The 19154-nt window shown below is 42.6% G+C and overlaps 1 protein-coding gene across 1 annotated transcript in view; it reads left to right on the top strand.

The window, feature by feature from the left end:
* Window positions 1-19154, top strand: part of CUL5 (cullin 5) — an 88223-nt gene that overhangs the window by 23890 nt on the left and 45179 nt on the right. Inside the window, exon 2 of the mRNA XM_032790692.2 lies at window positions 14143-14252. Within this exon, the coding sequence (XP_032646583.1) occupies window positions 14143-14252 (110 nt within the window). The remainder of the gene's footprint in view (window positions 1-14142; window positions 14253-19154) is intronic.

Below are 19154 nucleotides of genomic sequence, written 5' to 3'. Positions count from 1 at the left end.
CTACCCACAGTGCACCGCTCCTTAAATCGATGGTAGCCTTGGACCAGGGACGCAAGCAATCGATTTTGTGATTGCACTGTGGACGCGCAAACCCGATTTTATAACATCGGTTTTGTAATATCGGTTTAAACTACTTCGAATTAATCGTGCAGTGTAGACGTAGCCGTAGAAACAAGAAAATATTTAAGCAGGCTACCAGTGATTGCCCAACAGACTTAAGAAAACTGAAGTGAAGTAGGAAGAACCATGCAGTTCATGATTTTCAAAAATACTTTGTGGAATTCAAGAAGAGTTGTCCCTACTTCAGACTAGGGTGAGGCATTTGATCAGTCCAAAAACAATCGGTCAGTTGATCTGACAATAATTTGAGCCAAGTTTGACTGATGTCAAAAACTGAAATATTTCACAAGTGCTAATTTATTAGAACAGTAACAAAAAGGTCTCCAATGCTCTTAGTCTTAGATATACTTATGCCTAATTACAAAAAGAAGTTACTGTATATACACAATCATAAGCCGGTTCATTTATAAGCCGACCTTCCCCCAAGATGGATAAGTAAAAATGGAAAATATTTACGACCCATTCATAAGCTGACCCTATAATTCATCAGTCAGCAAACTTTGGCTCCTGGGCCATTAGGATAAGCCGCTGGTAGGCCAAGATGGTTTGTTTACCTCGAGTGTCCGCAGGCACGGGGGTAAACCTAAGTAAACAAAGTGTCCCAGCGTGCCAATTGCTTACCCTGAGGGGCCGGGAGAGCAACTGGTGGGGAAATTTTTGGGGGGGGAGAAGCTGGGGGTCAGGGGAGTAACTCCAGTGACCACCCCCAACATGACCCCAACACTCTCCCTATCTCATCCCTTCCCATCTTATCTGGGGAGGGCCAGGGGACGATGTCTCTGGCCTCACCACAGCGTGCTCCAGCGGCTGAGGAGGAGCTGTGTGGCCAGAACCAGGGAGATTCTGGCCTCGCCTCCTCCCTTCTGGCTCTGGTGGCTATGCTGCCTTTCCTTGCTTCCTCTGTTGTGGGGAGGGGCTGTGTCACACCTCTCCCTCTCTATATCCATTCATAAGCTGCAAAGAATCCTGTGGCACCTTATAGACTAACAGACGTTTTGGAGCATGAGCTTTCGTGGGTGAATACCCACTTCATCAGATGCATGTAGTGGAAATTTCCAGGGGCAGGTATATATATGCTAGCAAGCCCTCATTTCCAGGCGTCCGCCTGAATCCCAGGTCCCCAAAAGCCAATTTCAGGGGCCCCTAACCCTGGGGCCCTGAAAACCCCATTTCCAGAGGCCCCAAACCCCTGGGGCCCCCCCAATCCACATATCCAGGAGACACCAACACCAACCCAAAATGTTATATCCTAGGGCCTCTGTACGCCTGGCGGCCCAAAACCCATTACCAGGAGCCCCTAAACCAGGGGCAAAAAACCGCATTCCAGGGGCCCCTCTAAACCCGGGGCCAGCTAAAATCCCCATTTTGAGGGCTTCCAACCGCTGGCGGCCCCATCCCAATTTCCATAGCTGTGCGCGCTTACTACCAGGGGCCCGAAAACCTTTTCCAGCGGCCCCCTAACCCCGGAGACCGGCCCCCAAACCCCTTTTCTGCGTGCCTAGTAACCCACCCCCCCCGCTCCCCCCCTGGGGCCGCCCAACCACCATTTCCATGGATCCGCACTTACCTATCAGAGCGCCCCAAACACCCATTAAAAGGAGGCCACTAATCCCGGGTCCCCATAACCCCATTTCCAGGGGTCCTTAACCCTTGGCGGCCCCAAAACCCCATTATCCCAGGAGTCAACCGACCTAACACAGGCCAGGGCGCTCCCAAAACCCCATTTAGGGACCCTGAATCCTGCGCTGCAGCCAAACCCCATTTCCAGGCCCCTAAACCAGCAGCCCCAAAACCCCATTTCGCAGGGGCACTAACGCTGGTGCGACCCAAATACCCGATTATTCCAGGCGGCCCCAACACCAGGGCCTCCGTAAAACCCCATTCCAGGGACCCCTAACCCCATGGGCCGCCCAAAAACCCCCATTTCAGAGGCCCCATACACCAGGGGCCACAAACCCCATATCCCTGGGGCCTAACGCAGGGGCCCCAAAACCCATTTTAGTGGGCCCCCCTCCAATCCTCATGGGGCAACCTCCCAAACCTACATATCCAGGGACCCCTAACCCCGAGGGGCCCCCAACACCCCCAACCCGCTCATACTCTGACATGCTCTGCCACTCCAGGGGCTGGAGTAATTTAAGTCAGTGGGAGCTGGTCCCATAGACTTAAAGCATCTACGCATAGCAGTGTACAGCACCACTGCATCAGTGGAGCTGCGCCCTGTAGCCATTCTCTGAGTAGTCAAGTATCAGAGGTGCCTGTGTTAGATCTGGATCTGTAAAGCAGCAGAGAATCTGTGCCACCAGGATTCCTCTGCTGCTTTTCTAGAACGTAGGGCTCTTCATTTTGCTATAGGTTTGATTGTTGATTTAATCTCCTTTCCTGATGAACCAGCTTGGCTGTTAGATCTATTTTGGCCCTTATGCTAACTTTCCTCAGATGTGACAAATGAGGATTGGTGATAGGGAGGCTGTGGAGGACCTTGTATCTTGGAATTCCTTTTCTTGTTGTGCAGGCTTGAGGAAATGGTCAAGGTTGATTTATATTCATTCAGTTTTCATGGAGAGGGATAGGGAGATGCTTGGGCAGAGAAGCCCTTTGTTGAGTGTTGATTCATTGTATGTTAATTTAAACTGAAATTTATCCTGTATATATGCTTTAAAACTTATCATTCAGGTAAATCATGGTGTAAATCAGGAGAAATTAAGTTGTAAGATGTGGCTCCAGGTCTAGCCTATATCACTTCACTACGGCCTTGCAAAAGAGACTGTTCTTTATAATCAGCCCAGAGCTCGCACCGCATGAGATTTATAATATTTACAAGCTGCATTTGTTTTGTATTTTCAAACCAATCTGAACAGTTTTTTTTTCTCTTGCTTTTTAAAAAAACAAACAAAAGTGGTCAGTTATTCTCTGTCTCATCCCCTTAATCCCTAATGCGCTAGGAGGCTGATCAACAGGACGAGATTTTCTCCACTTACGCAAAATACCATACTTGTAAGTTTCGCCCAAAACTAAATCTATTTCAGGAAGTTCTAAGTTGCAAACACAAGTTTATGATGGCAAACTACTCTTTTAAAAATTAGTCTGTCAAGTCTGTTATCTTGCTGTGATTGAGCGCAGGTTGACGGGACCAGAAAAATGCTTAATCAGAAGTTGAATCTTTGCCATAGGCCAGGTCTACAACTGCGACTTTAAATCGGTTTAATGGCGATTATACCGATTTACGCTGTATCCGTTACATGACGTCGTCATTCATATCGATTCGCCTCCTTAAATCGATTTCCCGATACTCTCCCATTAACAGAGGGAGGGCCTAGTAGTAGCCGCTAAATTCGATAGTGCATTAACTCGCCCATATAGGGTGTGCGGCTACCCGATTAGACGGAATCGACCCTGTATTTTTTCGGCGCCTTTGTTGTTATCCTTTCTTGGACAGCATTCATGCGAACTATATGGCCCGCTATTTTATTTTCTTGTCCAGCGATGGAGCTCTGATCAGCAGGTCTCTCTCTATTCTGTATGGTAGACTACTAGGTCTATCGCTGTGTTTTTTGTATGGGAGGAGCAAATCTGTGTATTCCTGCTTCGAAACCAAAGTCTGAATATAACAGCGCGCGTGCAAGGTTACGTAGGTTTCTTGAAGGAGGGATGTTGTACTGAGGCTACTCTCTGCTTCTTGTGGTTTTCCTTTTCTGGGTTCAAACTCAGTTGTCTGGCTTTCATGGAATCTGTCCTTTTCCCCCCCCGCCCCCCACCAAGTGAAAAAAGGGAAAGATCTTATGGTCGTTATGCACTCTAACGACAAAGTGTGTGCAGGGGTGAGGCGGCTGAGGTATGTACCACTAACCACCTCGGGCAATGTTTTCTGCCCCATAGGCACTGTTGTCTTCAACGGAAGGGGGAACTTGGGATAGCTGAGGAACAGCTACCCACCAGTGCCACCGCTCCTTAAATCGATGGTAGCCTTGGCCAGGGACGCAAGCAATCATTTTTTGTGTTGCACTAGTTGGACGCGCACCCGATTTCTAACATCTGATAGTTTGTGCATAGTCGTTTCCTATTTAAACTCTACCTCGCTCTAATCGTGCAGTGCTAGCCGTAGCCGCTAAGAAACAAGAAAATATTTAAAGCATGTCAATCTACTCAGGTGGATTGCCCAACGAGTATGGACACTGAATGAAGTAGGACCAGAACCATGTGCGTTCCTGATTTTCAAAAATAACTTTGTGGATATTCAAGGAAGAAGATCTGTCCCCTACTCTTAGCATAGGGGATGAAGGCATCCCTTATCAGATACACAATCCCGGCTCAGTTGATTCTGACAATAATTTTGACCATGTTTGACTGATGTCAAAACTTGATATAATTATTTCACAAGGTGGGCCTCAACTTTATCCAACCCTCAGAACTTAACAAAGATAGGTCTCTATTTTAGTACATGCCATATTACCAAAAAGATTCACTGTATATACAACCATCTAAGCGGTTCATTTATAGCGACCTCCTATATAAAGTGAATATTTACGATCCAAAGCTGACCCTATTCATCAGTCCTAGGCATATTAATCGGCCTTAGGATAGCCGCTGGTACGTTTGTTATCCCTCGAGTGTCCGCAGTGGGGAACCAAGAACAGGTCCCAGTGCCAGAGCAACCCTGAGGGCGGAGGCATGGGGAGGCTGGGGTCAGGGAGTACTCCTAGTGACCACCCCCAAATGACCCCACACTCTCGCCTTCCCTCGGGAGCCGGGACGATGTCTCTGCACCTCCACCCCACCAAGACCTGTTTCTTCCACGGCGAGGTAGTGTGAGCCGATGTGAGGCCAACCATTAGGGACGATTTCTGGCCCCTACGCGCAATTGCCTCCATTCGCTCTGTGGCCCATAGGTGCCTGCCCCTTTGCCTCTGATTCCTTCTATCTCTAGTCAGTTTCCCGGATCGGGCTGTTTATTCCTGTTCTTTCCCTCAGTTTCTATACTCCGAGTTGTCATAAGCTGCGAAGATTCCGTGCTCAAACCTAATTGACATCCACTGACTATCCCAGCCGTTGCTTTGGAGCATGAGCTTTCCTGTTTCTACCACACCTCTCATCAGACTCGCATGCTACGTGTTTATACATTTACAGGAGGGGCAGGCTGTATTCTGTTGGTAGCCGCCAACGCTCGCCGCCGCGCGCCTCCGCTCTCCCCTCGCAGTATGAGAACTTCCGACGGCCCGTCCCGTCTCTAGACACCAGCTGATCGGTGTTAAAAACCTAAGATAGTAGCGCAAGGGAGGCCTGCTAAGTCTCCTGCCTGGTGGTGTGGCCCCAATATCAACAGTCTTTCCCATTTTTTTGCCTTTCAGATCTGAGGGCCTGGGATGGTTGTCCAATTTGCAGATTGAACTGAAGCTCAGCAGTCTTTCTCTTTTGAAGTAACTGGTTCATAGACAAGCTTTTTTTGCTGCAGGTATGGACCACGCGGATTCGCGGCTTCGCATAATTAGTCGTGGCCAGGGAGGTTGAAGTGCTACTCCTAACAAGGTTTTTGCTCTATTTATCCATTCCCTAATGAATGATTTGTAGATCATTTATCTCCTTTCTGTACGACACTGGTCCATTTGGCTCGGTAGGCTGTAGTCCTACCTATACAGAGGGGCATTGCTTGGCATACTGATGCGCGTACATTACATGGTGGGGGATCGGATCCCAATACCTATGTCCCATTTCCAGGAGTGCAGGCTGCAGCTGACCCAGGCATGAACTGCAGTGATGTCGCCTGTGGTGATGCAAGAGATTCAGGTCCATGTGATACATTTCCTTTCGCTGGGGTTAGAGCCTATATGGGGCAGACGCTTAGCACGGTATTCGAGGGATTTGTTACATGGCATTTCGGTTCCTGAGTGGATTAGGTCTGGTTGTGGTGTGCAGTGCTTGGTGAGAATATGTTTCAGGTTGGCAGGTTGTTGTGGGCAAGGATTGACTGCCACCCCAAGACTCGATGAAAAGTTTGGACTCCATACAATTGTTCATCACGTGGGATGGGTTGTTCGGTGCGATGATGATGGTTGGAGGGGTTTTAGTCTGAGGGTAGTAACTCTGAGTGGCAGGGAGTCCGTGTTGGTTCTCTGCTTTCCGGGTATAGATCTCTCGCTCGCGCTTGCTGCCGGTCAACTATTACCAGAGCAAAGCTCTCTCTTTCTACGCATGGCTCTGTTGATCTTGCTGTTTGCCTATAGGTGCTCTCTGTAAGATCGCGCGCTCTCTGCTCCGTATTAATTGAGAATGCTTGGTGAGAGTTTATTCTGTAGGGTGTGCTGTGGCTCTCGCGGGGTTAGAGCAGATGCGATATCCTCACCTCCAGGTGTGGCGGTCCGCCAATGGATGTGTGATGTGCGCGGGATGGAACGCTGGAGCATGAAGGTACCAAGCCATAAGCCGGACTCGAGTGTATGTCGTTTTCGATATAGACGAATTGGGTCGTCTCTGTGACCATCCCTTATTTGCACCCCATGGTGATCACTAGCAAGAGGACATCTGTCAGATAGGTCCAAAGTACTGAAGTTGATGGTGGCGCTGCTGATTCAGCTGTTTCAAAGCGAGTACCTGGTGGAATTCCAGGGTTCTCAACTTCCCATGCGGCGTAAGTGGGACAGATGTCATTCCAAGCCCCAGATAGCGTAACGGTAGGAAACGCACATGACAGTGTCTTGCAAGAGCCGAGGCTCTCGTTGTCCAGGATCAGCCATAAAACAAGTGCAATGGCATATTGTGGGGGGCATGCGGGTACCATAGCAGTGCCACTGATCTGGAGATATATTTTGTCATTCAAATTATTGACATAGTTGTTAGGTGTCGGCAGTATAAGGCACAGAGCTCAGCAGCCGAGTCTTTTGCATATCGGCTCCATTAGTCAGGGTTGGCTCCCTGCAGCTTAGTCTCCCCCATCTGCTTTGTCTGGGATGTGGTGCTCGATAGAAGCCTCTACATCTATGGGGTGCTAGGAATGGGCCTTATTCTGAGGAGGGACCAATGCATTGTAGTTCTCCTTCAGAAATCACTAGGGTGTCTTGAGGTAGCTGGGGTGCTGGGCATAGGGTACTGAGTAGAGAGTCCACATATCCAACAGGCTTAGTGAGAGTGCCAATGCCCGAGATGATGGGGCGTCAGGATTTCTGTGGTTTGTAGATTTCTTGTGTGTATGATTAGAATAACCCTGGGTCGGGGTTCTTGAGGGTATGTGATTTTGTTCCGGTGTAGCTGTAGGGAGTGATACCTCTGGGTAGGTTGTTGCAGTTTTTCATCTAATTGTTTTATTCCTCAGTGTGATCTAGGTGGAAGTGGGCCTATAGAATTTAGGTTTCGCAGAGTAGTGCTGGCAGTCCTTATTGCCGTTAGTCGACCATTGTTCATGTTGACACACGGGCACCTCCTTTATCAGCCTCTTTGATGAAGACTCCTGTCACTCGATGGTTTGAGGCTGTGGATTTGAGCAACTTCGCTCGGTTCTGCATGCTTAGTTGTATGAGGCAAGCGATATGGTACTCTTTCCACTTATTTTGCCTGTGCACGTCGGCCGGAATCGCACTTCAATGTATAGGTCCAGGCTTCACTTTCGCCCCTCCAAGGGGAGGAGGAGTTCCACGTAGAGTTCTTCTTTCTTGTGCTTGCTTGGTGGGATGCGTAGGCCAAACGATGTACGTCGCATTGCTCTCGCTCTCTGTTGTCCTGGAGTCCACACCATCACCGTTGTGATGTTCACCCTCGCAAATCTCCACCAATGCTATATCGCCACAATATGCAGCAATGCCCTTCTGCTATGTACATCGGCCAACCAAAATGAAGACAGCCATTTTCCCTACGGGGAGAAGGATGCCATATGAGCACCACAATCAGTCCTATAGATGGGCACTATTAAAACCTGTAGGAGAGCTACTTCACAACTCTCTGCAGACCACTGCTCAGAGACCTTACAGGTGGCCAAATTCTTGCGACATAATAAGACTTCCGCAACCAGAATTCAGAAGAGGAACTGCTAGCTTCAGTTCATCTGCAAATTTGACACCATCAGCTCAGGGTTGAACAAAGACTGTGAATGGCTTGCCAACTACAGAACCAGTTTCTCCTCCCTTGGTTTTCACACCTCAACTGCTAGAACAGGGCCTCATCCTCCCTGATTGAACTAACCTCATTATCTCTAGCTTGCTTGCATATATATACCTGCCCCTGGAAATTTCCACTACATGCATCTGACGAAGTGGGTATTCACCCATGAAAGCTCATGCTCCAAAACGTCTGTTAGTCTATAAGGTGCCACAGGATTCTTTGCTCCTTTTACAGATCCAGACTAACACAGCTACCCCTCTGATACTTGACATTCATAAGCTGACTCCCTTCTCTGGCGCTTCCCTTTTTTACTAAAAAAATTTGGCTTATGAACGAGTGTGTATGGTACTTAACTAGTTATTCTAATTCAGAAAAATATGAAACACAATGAATTTCTAAAAAATGAAAAAACTGAACAGTTACAAAATAAAAGATTAAATAGAAATGGAATAATACATAAACAATAAAAAAAATTTAAAATGCAACTTATTCTAGGTAGGCAACAGGCCAGCTGTTACTCATCTTACTTTTCATTATCTTTATCGGTTTCAGTTGCTTCATCTATATCTTTGTTGTCATCAAATTCATCTGTACCTTCTCCTTCCTTTTCATCTGATCAATATTGAGTCAACGCTTCATCTGCTATTTTCTTCTTTAATTTTAAATTGTGATACACAGTCACTATCTTCTCAGCACTAGAGGTCTTCAGTCCAATTCAGTGGATTTTGAGTGGATGATTTCCCCAAATTGACAAACGTTCTTCCATACATGAAGTAGTACATACAGTGTTAAAAGAATTTCTGCCACTATAGCAAAATGGACCCCACCCTTTCAGTCATGATGAAGTAGCAAGCTATCTTGATTCAGCTGCTGGGATTGTACTCCATATTGTTCTACGACTGAACGAGCTGCTTCTTATTTTATAATTTGCTACTTCCATCAGAATTTTGTTTGCTTGGAGATCTTTTACAATTTGCAACAGTCGCTACAAGGTCACAAACTGAATCAAATTCATCATCAGAAAGGTCTTGGTCCTGGGAGTGTGGATCAAGATGGTAGGCAGCTTTACGCTGAGGGATTTTTTTCAATGCTATTATTTTGGGTATTTTTCTCTTCTGCTTTTGTAAGTGGACTATTCAGTATTCTCACAAATGTTTCTTAACATTTAGGAGCTTATTCTTGGCATCAGTGTAGAACGATCATTTTTCTATATTCTGAATGGTTTGAGTTTTGCATCCAAAAGATCTCATCATCAAGAATGTCAATGTGAATTACTCAGGATCAGTACCTAGCCACCCCTTTTGGAACAGCAGCTGATTGCTAGAAGGCTGTTAGTATCTGAAGATTTTTGAGACATTTAATAGAAGATGCCCCATAAGTATGACATGGCTTACTTAGTGTAGATTAATTGAGTGCTGTACTAAAAAATGATTGCTGGTATTTTGGCTTTTAAAAAAACAAAAAACTTGTCTGTTTTTTCTCTCCTGACATGATGAGAAAGTTGTCAGATATTGACCATCGCAACCCATGTAATACAGCTTTCCATTAGCATGTCTGTAACATTTATCAGTAAAGCCCAAGTGGATACTCATTTATCAGTAAAGCCCAAGCAGCTTTTATAGCGTCATTGTCAGTCACAACCAAAATAACCTTCCATGGACTCAATTTGTTGTTTTTAAACTGGTCAGCAATCTACTGGGCTGTGTGGTAATGCTCAGTTGTGCATTGGAATGGGTAAAATGCTGATTGTGAAGTTATGAAGTTGAAAACACCCTCATTGCATTTAGTGCTCGAGCCATCATGGATGTGAGGAGCTTGACCAGTAAAAATGCCAGCTCTTTCTTTTCTTTTTTGGTCCACTGTGGCATTCAGAAGACATTCTGCAAGCCGTACTTTGCAAACTGGATACTGTTTGTGAAAAAATTCTAGCGTATAAGGATTTTAAACTATATGAAATGGTAGGTGTATTGCTGGCATAAATACCTCTAGCATACATATGGTCAAGTTTGTGTTTCTGGTCATGGGACGCTCCATGCAAGAAAATCCCTTGATCCCAATTTGATGGACATCTGAAGGCTTTCCAGGAGTAAGGAGTTTTCAGTGCTGAAGCAGATGGAGTAGTAAAATTCTTATAAGAAGAAATGGAATTAGCTTCACTTTGATTGTTGTTCATATCACTATCTTCAACAAAAGACTCCATGGTTCATGATGCTATTGCCAAAGATGAAGTTAGAGGAGAACGCAAAGAAGAAAACAAATTTTGATCCAGACTGGTTTTCCATTTTTCTGTTTAGAGTGCAATAATCTAATTTTGACAATAAGTCGACAAATGTCAAGAATTCAACGTGTTTCTCCAGTCTATCTGTGTCCATTTTCAGAAGAACAGAACTTACACTTAGCTTGAACAGTTTTTTTCCATACAAATGATTTTGACTTTCCTTGACTGTATAATTTATGTCATTATTAATGTCTCACTACTTCTGGAATGCTCTCTAGATTATGAAGTATCTCTCATATTTCAATCATGAGTAGCCACTCAGGTTGATTTCTAACTTCTGGTATTCCAGAAAATTCCAGCCCATCAAAAGGTTTTTAGGCATGCTGCCCCCGTCCCCAGGACCTTTGCAGACTCCTAGATCACATGGAGGGTGAGGTGGAGAGGCAGCGACTCCTTTCTGCAGCAAATACGGTGGATTCTTAAGCAGCTTCAGAAGGAGGAACAGAACAGAAAAGGAGGAGCCTTTATACTCAGTGCAAAGCACAGAAGAAAAATAAGGCATACACAGAATCACAAAAATATTGCCAAAATTCACTCAGTTGTCACAGCATTGATGGCCTAGTACAAATATTGTATGCATAACTTTGTTTGTATACAGAAGATTGCAGCCAGTCAAGAAGCTCAAATTTCCATTGATTCTCCTTTTTCTCCAAAAGGTGATATTAGTATAGGAGAGACAAGGTGGGTGAGGTAATACCTTTTGTTCGATCACACACTTTGTCTCGCTAATGCCCTGGGACCAGCACAGCTACCACAACACTGCATACGTTCACATATAGTACAGTGAATGATCAAGATATTTAAGTAGACTTGCTAACAGATGGCATGACCATGCTGTCAAAAAGTAGGCTGCTGCCTACATCAGGCCATTTTTGCTGGAATACTTGACAATATTTGACCATGATCAAATAGGCAGTCAGTTGATATTATTTGACTGGTCAATTGGGCCAGCTTACAAAGCCTACGTCAGACTTTCCAAAGAGTTAAAATTTTATTAGTGGAATTTTGTGGGTAATATTTAAATAAGTTATGATTATAGACTAAGAAGTAGGTTGCTAGCACAGGTCATTGTTTAAGTGGGTATATTAGGACATCAGAGAGTTCAACCAAGAACCCATATCTTCAGCAATTCCCAGGCCACAGAATTCGCTACAGACTCCAAGTTTGTATTCTTAAAAGAATGTTTTCTATCCCATAGAATTTTTTTTCTGGAAAAAGTTGGGGGCTGTGCTCAGACAAGATTACAACATGTACAGTAAATATCCTTTATTTTTTTTATATCCTTATCATTTTCTATTTTTGCTAGAGTTCAGTGCATATATAGGAGTTGGATTTTTAAAAGGACCCACGTGTGGTGTAAGAGGTCAGGGTCCCACTGACTTTCAGTGGGACTTATGCTCCTAAATTACTTAGATGCTTTTGAAAATCCAGATCCTCCATGTGGTCATTTGGACTGCACTGCTTGCAGATTCTGGCTGCCATGCTGATGTGCCTGCCCCTGGAGAATCACCCTGATGGAAGGAGGTTCCTTTGGTATAGAGGCTCCTCCGCTTCCTTGTTCTTTTCTTGTTTCCCTGCTGCCAGCATAGTGTGTGTAATCTTAAAGTATTAACCAAACAAATACCATAAGAAGCTTGCTGCCTGGACAGCTTAGTTTAAGAGTGAGCTTGTAGAAGCCTAAAGGACAATGGTTTGTTAAATGTGAGGGTAGGAAACCATCCTATGGGAACAAAATGCTCCTTTTTTCAAATGAGATTGCAATGCAGCAAGGACACCCAGCCTGAGGAGGAATGTTCATTACAATATCTGGAAAGATTAAATGTTTTAGGAAAGGATGAATGTGCTTGGACATGTGGTATGGTAAATAGTCAATCTTAATGTTTGCTAAAGAATTTTTGAGCTGGAAGCTCAGAAGAACTTTCATTTCCACTAACCGTTTTAATCTTGGGAATAGTCTGGTTCTGAGGTTCTCAAACTTCATTGCACCGCAACCTCCTCTGACTAGAAAAATTACTATGTGACCCCAGGAAGGGAGACTGAAGCCCGAGCCCCTCCCTGGGCAGGAGGGCCAAAGTCCAATTCCTGTTTCCCCGGGTGAGAGGGCCAAAGCCCAAGGACTTTAGCACTGGGCGAGGGGTCTGTAACCTGAGCTCTTCCACTCAGGGCTAGGGCTGAAGCTGAAACCTGAGCCCTGCCGCCCAGGGCTGAAGCTTCAGCCCCGGGCCCCAGCAAGTCTAACACCAGTCCTGGTGACCCCATTAAAACAGGGTCGTGACCAACTTTGGTGTCCCAACCCACAGTTTGAGAACCGCTGGTCTGGTTCTTAGAGAAAACACCATTCTGCATTTTAGCCTTGGTATATGTGCTTCATGATAAACAAAGAGATGGCTTTGCAAATAGTGTCATGTGCAGCTGATCAGGAAATCTACATTTCTCTGGCTACTTGGGTCTACAAGGAACATAGGGGTGACTGCCAAGCTATGAAAATACAATGTATATGAATTTTTGACAGTGAAAGTGGTGTAAGCTCTTTAGGGCTGGGGCTCTCTCTGTATGTGTTTTTATATAGCGCCCAGCACAATGGAGTTCCAGTTCTGACGGGGCCTCTGAACACTACCACAATAACATTAGATTTAACTAAATTTTTGTCTACAGTTACCTACAACTACGTTACACGGACTACCTAAAATGTGCCTTACGATAACTTTAAACTATTTTGGAAGAGTTAGAAAATTGGGGAATTTTAGAGTTACAGTTGCGTTTCATAAAGAAGTGCTTCCCTGTATTAATTCACTGGGGAAGCAAGAGTTTGTATGCACATGGATGGTCTGAATGCGTATTTCCTCTAAAGAGCATTGGAATTAAAAATGAACATTAAGAAACATTATGGGCATTTAGAGTTCAGGTTGTACTTCTTAAATAAGCCAATCGATTGTATAACTTTTTCTAAAAATCACCTATTAAATTTTATAAAACAAACAGCCATATCTCAAGTGACACATAGAACAAAGTTTACAGCTTAGAATCATTAACATAAATATGAAACATTCACAACTGGCCATTCTAATACACTGGAATGCTTGACCATCGTGTACTCCAAATACAATACAGAATTTGTAGGTGTACATGGCATTTTACAGAAAAGTCCGTTGCTGCCTTGAAAAATTTAGTTGAACTTGAATATTGTAGATATGACAATTCAAATGGAAGGAAATGTGAGACATCTGTGATGAGATCATAATATTTATTGAACTATAATCCCTTGAGGCCTGTAATTCTTACAAGTAATATTAAATCACAAAATTAAAGTTTTTAGGTATTAAACATACATATTAAGTGTAATTTACTATAAATTACTATTTGTAAAAATCTTAAATAGGAAACCTACAGATCTAGAAAACTTTATAACTGTTCTTTTATATCTATTCTGTGAAGTAGGTCATACCTCACAACTCTTAGAATTAGCTAACTGTTTGTTAATTTTACTCAAAATTGAATGTTAATTTGTCTATTTAGCTTCTGGTTATAGTAATCCTTAACTTGAAGTAAAAGGAAGTATTAGAAAATGTGGAAGCTCTCAAACTGTCCTAATTGACTTAGAGGTTCATTTTTACTTGATCTGCATTTAAATTATGCTTTTTGTTTCTTCTTTAAAGAATAAAGGTTCACTTCAGTTTGAAGACAAATGGGATTTCATGCGCCCCATTGTTCTGAAGCTGTTACGCCAGGAATCTGTCACAAAACAGCAGTGGTTTGATCTGTTTTCGTAAGTGATTTTTTTTTTTTATTAACTTTCAGTTCTTGGGTAACAGGATGGAAATAAAACTGTAATATTGCTTATAACGTAGAAGTCAGATGTAGGAGGGCTATGTAGAAATGGATACATTTACAAGATAAGAGAAGCAGACATGCCAGTGTTACTATTTAATTAAAAGAATTAACCAGTATTTTGTTATCTATTTTGAGTACAGTTTTGAAGAGTTGGTGTTTTGCTGCAACATAGGCCTCCACAAATATAACACAAAAAACAGCACAGCTTTCTTATTGTTTTTACAATTTTCTTCATCTTCAGCTGAAGATGATAGGCTTCTTTTGTACCCTCCTGTAAACCTTTCACTCTAATTGGAAACGGGGACTAGATATTTTGTAGTGCTTTGACAGTAAAGTCTGCGTATGTGACCAATCACTTCATACAGTATTACTCTGACAATAAATGCATATGACTTACAAGTGGTCTACCTTTAAGCTGATTGTGACGTGTCCTTCAAAAATGAAATGATAATGCAATTTTAGTAATATAATTGGAGTAATTTTATATTTTTAAACATAACTCTTATATGATTTTTTTCCTAACACTGATTGCAGCATTATACTTCTAGCTTTTTTTAATTTATTATTATTCCAGTTTCACTACAATACAAGGAGTAGATAGTAAACCTTCCATTATATAAATCAGGCCATCTCTGCTCTGTCAGCTGAAATTATAAATGACTTATGATATATCAAAAATTAAGATTGAGCTAGGGGAGGCCCTATTTTAATTGCAAAGTTCTAAAGTTATTGGTTCCAGCAGGGATACCTTGCACCACCTCCTGCAATGGAACATGGGCATCTTCTGACATTCCAGCTACTGGTTCCTTTCTGACCCTGATCAGAGAACAGTGTGGTCTCAAATGGACAAAGAGTATTCAAAGATCTAGTCCTTGTCTGCATGGGAAAGTTGCACTGGTTTAACTTTAATTGGCTTTTAAACTGATTTAGCTAAACCCTGCTCAGTCACTCTTAAGCAGAAAAAAACCCCACTTATCTAAAGAAATGTGTGTTTACGCAGGGGTTTGCATCAGTGTAACTATATTGGTGTAAATCCACTCCTTAGATTGTACAATACAACTTTTCCATGTAGACATGGCTGTAGTATCCCAAAAGGTGGTAATGAATCAGTGATGTTTGACATAGCATGTTTTATGTGACCCATGATGGTGTAACTGAGGGCATAATTTACCTGCAGAATTTGTATTAGTGGTGAGAAGGAAAGAGCCCAGCATGACTCTTAAAGGCCAGGTTGAGTTTGCTGGACTGGCAGTTAGGTTAAAAAAAATATTTTGTGTTCACGTGGATCAAATTTGTTATGGAATTAGTGATGTAATAGTGCCATTTTTGGTTCCTTTCCAGAGGAGAACCACACTTTTTTTTAAAAGCCACCCATGTCATGGAACATTTCTTGACTAAGCTGATAAAAGTGCCTCTTGAAGTCCCTGATTTACCTGTAAGCTCAAACTTCTTACAAGGAAGGTCAATTTCCGGGCAATAGTGATTCAGCTTGCTGAACAAGTGAGCTTCAAGCTGTAGTACAGCGATTCAGAAATTTTTCACAGTTGGGACCACATCTTAATAGAGTGTTTCATGAAAAGCTCTTATCATGCTTAGGATTGGTCAGTGTCAATTTGGCAATGACAGCAATTGCTTCTAGGTAAAAGTAAAGTTAGAAAAGTATGTAGCTGTTTTTAATTTAGTAAGTGTTCCTGTCCCTTTTGAAAGAAAATAAGCCTCCATTTGTTCATCATTTTACATTCCCTTTCCTCCCATCTGTTTTTACCCCTACCTCCTACCAGGTGCCTGGACATACTTCTGTAACCTGGTCCCCTTCTCTCTTACTGTCTGATGATTTTCTCCCATTATGTGTTTCCCTACCTCCAGTTTTGTTCTCCCATAATCCTTGCATGTGCTAATGATCTCCCTGCTACCCCAGTTCCATCCAACTCACAGCTGTCCTTTCCCTGATTCCTTGAATGTATTGCTTGGCTACTTGTTTACCTTCTCCTTTACTTCCCTGGATGTTCTGTTTCTAATGGGGGAGGGAGCCACTAGCCCCATTGGCAGCTCTTGGGTTCAAATGGTGGCTGGCTGCTGTAATCCCTAAGCATGTTCTCATATATAGGAATGGCTTCTAGTGGAGGCTTGCTCCTTTTCTGTTTCCATCTGCTTCTATGGATGTCAAGACTCTTTGCAATAACTGGAAATGAGGCTCTTTGCTCACTGAAAATGAAGCCTCAGCACCCTGATTGGTCAACAATAATCACAGATTGCCACATTGCGTCCTTGAATTACTAAGTGAGCCACAGTTTTGAGAACTGTTGATTTAGAGAGATCCATTTTGTACCATCGCTAGACTCCTTCAGAAGATGGTGATAATCCCACCTTAATCAGTCAATCCATCTGCTACTATTTTCCCATGTCTGCATGCCACTCCTGTTAGTCTTCCTTCAGATGTTTCATGTGAAAAAAACAACTTTCTTTTGGTACTAAATGAGTATGTTTTGCTGTTTCCAAAAGAATCATATTTAAAATGTCTGAGTGAATCTGTTAGACTGCAGCATATTGGTGCTTTAAAGCTTGCAACGACTATTTCTTGTCAAGTCTGCTACATTAGAAAGCTTCTAATCTATGGCCATCCAGGAGATTTTCAAGATAGTCATATGGAGTTCTTTGAACGCATTCACTAAATGGTATGGTATTGCTTGGATCTGGCCTCTAGATATTATTTAAGACTTGATCTATCAGTGTTATAAAGCCCCTTCACAAGAGAGGTTTGACCAACCATTTCTTAAAATATTCCCCAAATAAAGTGAAATTGCATCCTCTTCCTGTTTTGAGAGGTATCAGCTTTCTCGGTACATAAAATCTCTTCATTAGAGCCCCAAATTGCCTACTTTCCAATTCAATCACTAGATTACTTTTTTACTCTCTGCAGTGCCCAGCACAGTGGGCCATAAATCCTGACTGGGGCCTCTAGGACTAAAGTGATACATATAATTAGTACTAGGTTATGATTCTGTTTGTTGGGACTAGTAGCTTTAGAACAAATTAGTAGTTTTAGAAGTCGGAGTTCCCACCTTGGTTTGCAAAGAAACAGATTCAAGAGTGTTGATACTTATGTGGTGAATATCTTCAGAAAGTAATAAACTGTGAGTAAGTCTTTTTTCTTGTCTGAGTACAGTAGAATCTCTGAGTTATGAATACCTCGGGAGTGGAGGTTGTTCGTAACTCTGAACACGGCGTTATGGTCATTCTTTCAAAAGTTTTCAGCTGCTCTTAACCATCTTAATTTAAATGAAACAAGCACAGAAACAGTTTCCTTACCTTGTCAATTTTTTTAAAACTTCCCTTTATTTATTTAGTAGTTTAACATATATTGTACGGTAGAGTATTTACTTTATTTGTCTCTGCTGTCTGATTGCGTACTTCCAGGTCCAAATGAGCTGTGTGGTTGTCCGATCAGTTTGCAACTCTGGTGTTCGTAACTTGGAGGATCTACTGTACCATTTTTTTCATTAAAACAACTGAAATGATGGAAATTTGAAAATTAATGTATAGCATGGATCAGTTCTCATTAAGAAGTGCTGCCTTTAAATGTTTAGTTTTAATAACTTAAGTAGGAACATTTTGGAAAAGGCACTGTAGGAAAATATATCGAGTTCAAAATGCATATTTAAGTCCCAGTCTTGCAACCAGCTCCACACAGGTAGAGAATGGAGTCCCATTAAAGGCACTGGGTTTCCATGTAGGCATAAGTGTCTGCCCCTGTTGATCCAACTGCAGGACTAGGACCTTAGTATTCATACTGGTGCAGCTGTTTATCTGCGGATACCAAATGATAGTGTTTCACTATATCGAGAAGCTGTGGAGATCGTCTTACTTGTTGCGAGTGGCAGACAACCTTTTAGTTGATGACAGAGAGTCAGGAGATGTAGGCTCATTTCCTGGATCTGCCACAGAGTTACAGCATGATCTTGGCAAATTCATTTAAACCTGCTGGGTCTCCACTTTCATATCCATATAATGGGGCTATTTTCCTACCTCTGGTGCTTTATGAACATTGATGATGCCCCTGTGGTATACTCAAATGGAAGGTGAAGGACAGAGTATTACTTCAGTTCCTGACTTTATACTGCTTGACTGTCAAATTTCAGTGTTACATCTAATATTATTAAGGCATCATTTTAGGTTTATGTATTTCACTTTTCAGGGTTTATTTTTAGCAATTTTTGCATTTTATGTAGATGCCAGTAATTGGGGAGGTTGGGTGCTTTCTCTTTTTATAGACTGTAATAAATAATGTATATTATATACAGTACTCATTACTGTATATGATGAGCAATGTATATAATCTCTCTGTATTGGTTCCTAGTGCACTTCAGCATACTGCTGTTTCGAAAGCACTATGTTAAAGCGCACTAGGGAATCTTTAGTGCTTACCAGCAAGCCTACACTGAGCAATAAGTATGCAACACTCTTAGTCTTCAGAAGTCACGCCTCCATAGACTGCATTACTGCACCGTGTAGACAAGCCCTCGAGTACAAGAACCCATTTCTGGCGTGATTTGGATCAACACCTATTTTATTTTATTCTTTTTTTTTCCCCAAGGGTATTTATCAGATAAAACCTAAAATTACATGTCAAAATAGTTCATGAAGTGCTTTTTAGAAAAGAAGATGGCATGTACACTTATTCACAAACAGTCACTATTGGTGGGGTTTCATTTTTAGTGTGTGGAATGTACACCTACTTTCTTTGGGGAACTACTTCAATATAACTGTTTAGACTTTGTACATTTCTACATTAAATTCTAAGTGTAGTTCTTACTGAAAGATGTATAAACTGTTTTCT

This window comes from Chelonoidis abingdonii, chromosome 1 (genome assembly GCF_003597395.2).
Source record: "Chelonoidis abingdonii isolate Lonesome George chromosome 1, CheloAbing_2.0, whole genome shotgun sequence".
NCBI classification, from domain to species: domain Eukaryota; kingdom Metazoa; phylum Chordata; order Testudines; family Testudinidae; genus Chelonoidis; species Chelonoidis abingdonii.
The sequence above is the reverse complement of the archived record's forward strand: the minus strand, read 5'-3'. Positions and strand labels throughout refer to the sequence as shown.